The sequence below is a fragment of the Marmota monax genome, unplaced genomic scaffold (genome assembly GCF_021218885.2).
Source record: "Marmota monax isolate L192 unplaced genomic scaffold, Marmota_monax_Labrador192_F-V1.1 WCK01_AAM20220418_F8-fsc00132, whole genome shotgun sequence".
Taxonomy (NCBI): Eukaryota; Metazoa; Chordata; class Mammalia; order Rodentia; family Sciuridae; genus Marmota; species Marmota monax.
Genome location: NW_026695199.1, coordinates 9,001,320 through 9,005,721, shown reverse-complemented (window position 1 = coordinate 9,005,721; position 4,402 = coordinate 9,001,320). Strand labels below are relative to the sequence as shown.

Here is a 4,402-nt window from a genome sequence, read left to right as displayed (position 1 = left end):
TATGTGTCAGTTTTACTTCTCAATTGCTGATAAACACATCATAATGTGTACTTTCTTCCCTCTTTAAGTAATCATCCATCTGCATTCAGATATTCGGACACATAGACTGGTTGGTTGAAAATCTAAAGTCAGACTTATTAGCATAACAGTATGCTGTGGGAATTTGAAAGAAAATTTCCAGCATCCTATGTTGGAAACCAAAGCTGTCTGTAACCCATATCTGGAAAGGGGTTCTGCTTATCTATAATAAAAGATAAATAGTACATGAAATCCTAAAGCAGAATATTTGTTTTTGGATCAAATTTTATTTTAATATAAGCAAGTAGATATACAATAAGTTAAAGCAACAAAGAAAGACAAACATCTGATGACTTTCATAATAAATTATATTTTAAATGTTTTGTAGTTACATTTATATATCCATGATATCATACATAGTAGAAAAAAAGTCTTTGGGAATTCATAAAAGCATCTTAAAAACAATGGTAGTTAAAAAACAATCATTTAAATCAAATTATGAGAATGTATTTGTACATTGTAAATAAATTTTCGTCACTAAGAAATTACTTTGCTTACTGTTGAAATTTGACTGTTTTGAGAAAAGTAGTACTAACTCAGGATTCTGTAATTCATCATAGCACTGCTAACAAGCTACCAATAACAAGGAAAGAGCAAGATCATCAAAACTAGGATTGTCGGCTCAACTAAAATTTCAGGTAACAATGACACACCTACAGTGAAACATTATTTGTTGTTTACATTTAATAAATTTTAACTGATTATCTTTTTTTCCCCACTAAGTCTGGAAATTCTGATCAAATTTTCTATAATATAACTAAATTTAATATCTACAATAAATATAAATTCACTCTAACATCACTATACTATTTTATCAACCAAGATTCTTTCTTTCCCTTTTCCATTGTTTCAAATTCATGCACAAATATAACTATATCTGATGCTTAAATAAATATATAAATAATAAATAGGCGAATAAGTTACACTTGAAAATAATTAACATGACCACAAAAAGAACTTAAAGTGCTTCCACATGTCCTCAAAACATCCCTGTGAGGTAGGATGGAAAAACTGATATGTTTTTCCCCAGTTTAGGAATAAAGGAGAAACCAAAGATTTGTGGATCTTGGTCTGCAGATGAGATATGAATCTGCCAGATTTCACAAATAAAAAATCTATGATTTCCAGCTAAATTTGGATTTACAGAAAACATCATTGTGCCATCATTTTTATGTAATTTTGAAATATCACATTTCTAGCAATTCTAATTCCTAAACTTTGACAGTTTCAAACAGTTGTTTTAAACGAATACATCCTACATGTTGCATGACGCCATGAAAAAATATCTGTTGTTTTACTGAAATTTAAATTTAGCTGGGCATCCTGTATTTTATCTGGCAGCCTCATAACACAACCACACAATACATGAAGTGCTGAATCAGATTTGTTTGAAATTCCATTGGCATCTTTACTGAAGAATTCTTGGATACCATGGAGAACACTTTTTTTTTCTCATGGATCTTCATTCTCAGCCCTGAAAATAAACAAAAGAGAATAAAATAATTCAATATTATCAATGTTCTAATAAGGAGACAAGTAGGGTTCTTGAAAATATATTTTCTTGAAAAATTAATGTATTTTCAGACATTCATGTGTTAGAAATGTCTTATAATTTTGACTGTATATATGGAGATCAGAAAAAATATCTAAAATAGAACACTTGTGAAGTACAGAGGAAACCTTCCTCATGATACAGGTCACAAGCATAAGCAGACTCCCTGGACAAGCTGAAATGCATGGTTTTACCAGTTATAAATATAGCAATCTCAGTATTGCTGCTTTTTATTTTTAAAAAGTTTTTAATTAAAAGATTTTCAGAAGCAGCAGCAGGAAATTAATGGTCTGACTTTGGGACTCTATGCCTCTGAATAAATGAAGAATTTAAATAATTTTCTAAAAAACTTACCTCTTCAAAAATAGCTCCACAACCTTCTGCACCCATTTTTCCTTGGGGTTCAGGCAAAGCTCTCTTCCATCAACAAGCTTGACACTGAAATGGGAGAGATGGTTAATAGCAGTATTTATCTTTCCCATTCTAACCATGGTTCCTCAAGTACAAGCATGATCTAAGACCAAAATAGCCTTCAACTTCAAACTAGTCCTTGACCTAAGTTTTGTTCTATCAGTTTTGCTCACTTCTATATTCCCAGTACCTAGAATTTTCCTGGATATTTCCACTTTCCTCAATTTTAGGTTTGCTTAAGCAAATTAACTAATCATTTTTTAAAGTACCTACATGATTTCTGAATTGGCACAGTGTGGTCCACTCTCAATCACTCTCAGTTCTTTGATGTATTTGGGGTGGAAAGGTGTGGAATGAGTTTTTATGCACTGGCATCGAAGTTCTGTGCCAATCCTTGCCAGAACTGCAGCTGTGAAGAAGAAATAAAGAATGGTTAGGGATTTCATCAAGAGGTACAGCTCTGCTAGCTATTCCCTCTTTGATCCCAACATAATTGTCTTAGTAACATAGAAAACATCACATTTTAGAAAACCCAGTCTTGACCCTGAGGTCCAGATGATGTCCTAGCCCTTGACCTAAGTTTTGTTCTATTTTAAAGTTATTGCTAAAAACATCGAATAGCTTTCTACATAAAACATTAGAGTTATCTTTGTGCTAGGCTGACATCTTCATTATACCGTTTCTTCCAATCAGTATTACATAATCATCTGTAATAATGAAGTGCTATTTAACACATGCAAACTAAGTTCACCAACATAGAAACTGCTTTCTGAAAGACTTAACAGAAAATGTAAATGAATTTCACAGAGGTGTCATATCATACTAAAATCCTTACTGCTTAAAAGAAAAACTATAGAAATGTATACTATCAGCATTATAAACTGTTTATTTCATTGGAGCAAACTCAAGGTCAGCAATCAGGGTATCTTTAAACCTAATAGGAATTGATAATTATTAGAAGCTTGTAAAATAGCACTATTTGGAGTTGAATTATCTGAATTAAACCTGCTCAATATTAATAGATAATTTGGTTAGCTGTTGTCCTTAATGGAATATTCTATCAATTAAAGTTTTATATGAAATATATGCATATTGCAGAATATAAATTATAAGAGCAGTGTCTATATTAATCAAACTTTATAATTTCCCAAGTGTTATACAGCCTAAATACTAAAACTTCAACTTAACATTAAATAACTACAAAGATTATTTTGTCTTCCTGGTGTTTGTTCTCAATGCATTTAGGGTAGTTTTGCAACCTGGAGATCACATTGAGACAAATGGAAAGCTGTGCTTACCTTCACAGAGAGTTGCAGAAAGTAGGCAGGTTACCAAGAGAGCCACGGCCAGCTTGGAAGTCATGTTTACTCAAGATGAAGTGGTTTCTTCTGGTTTCCTTTTCGCTCTTGTTCTAGAAGCTGTGTTCTCAGCTGTCTCTGAGGATCTGTGCTGAATGGAGTGTTCCTCTGGCTTTTTATATTATCACAACACTAGAGAATAGATGCACCCTCATCCTTGCATTATGTCAGAGGAAATTCCACAATATGCAACCACCTCCTGCCCTCGAAGCTAAACCTGAGTCATCAGACTTCCCTGATCAGTTCCTTATCACGTTTTTAGTATGATTGAAGTTTTCTTTGATCTTTGAAATAATGTTAACAAATATTTTTATATACCCAAGCTTCCCGGTTTAATAAACTATTGTCAGTGATATTCCTCTATTTATGGATAACTCCTATTACTCCATGACAGAGTAGAGCTGTTAGAACAAAGTCATGGATTGTTCTTTTTATGATAGGATCATTTCTTTAAGCAAATAATACGAACTGTGAAGATAGTGAAGGTAATCTTATTACCCAATTTTATTGGGTACATAATTTATGGTAAGTCCTTTTATAAGCATTTTGGAACACTTCCAGGAACTGTTACTGCTCTCAAGGATCATAGTCAAACTTTAAATTTTTGTTTATTAATGTATGTTAATAGAATTAAAAGGCGCACCTGCTGCATACAAAAATAATTCAGTTTCAAAACCATTAACGTAGCAGCTTTCTGAGTAATGTGGAGGATCTAGAGATGGTAAGACTAAGTAGTCTTAAAAGAGTTTGGTCTATCACAAAAGGACTGACTGTATTACAGAGTAGGTAAGTGGTACTGAGATATTAACTTCAGTCAAGGGCATCAGAGTAGAATCTTCCAAAAGCAATCGAGAGTGTTGAAGGATGGGAGGATAGTCACCGGGGAAGAGGAAAAGGAGCAGCACATCTAAGCAAAGACTATATAAGGACTGTTAAGTGGTAGAGTCCAGGTATGCTTCTGCTCCTGGGAGTGGCACACTAAGGCTCCTTGGAAATGTAAACC

General features: G+C 33.1%; 1 protein-coding gene across 1 annotated transcript; it reads right to left on the bottom strand.

The window, feature by feature from the left end:
* Positions 1-285: 285 nt before the first annotated feature.
* Positions 286-3,498, bottom strand: Cxcl8 (C-X-C motif chemokine ligand 8). Its single transcript, XM_046428743.2, has 4 exons — positions 3,340-3,498; positions 2,315-2,450; positions 1,985-2,068; positions 286-1,552 (listed from the first exon to the last, which is right to left on the bottom strand). Exons 1-4 carry the CDS (start codon positions 3,401-3,403, stop codon positions 1,531-1,533), a joined length of 306 nt encoding a protein of 101 aa, XP_046284699.1. The 5' UTR covers positions 3,404-3,498; the 3' UTR covers positions 286-1,530.
* Between the last annotated feature and the right edge of the window lie 904 nt (positions 3,499-4,402).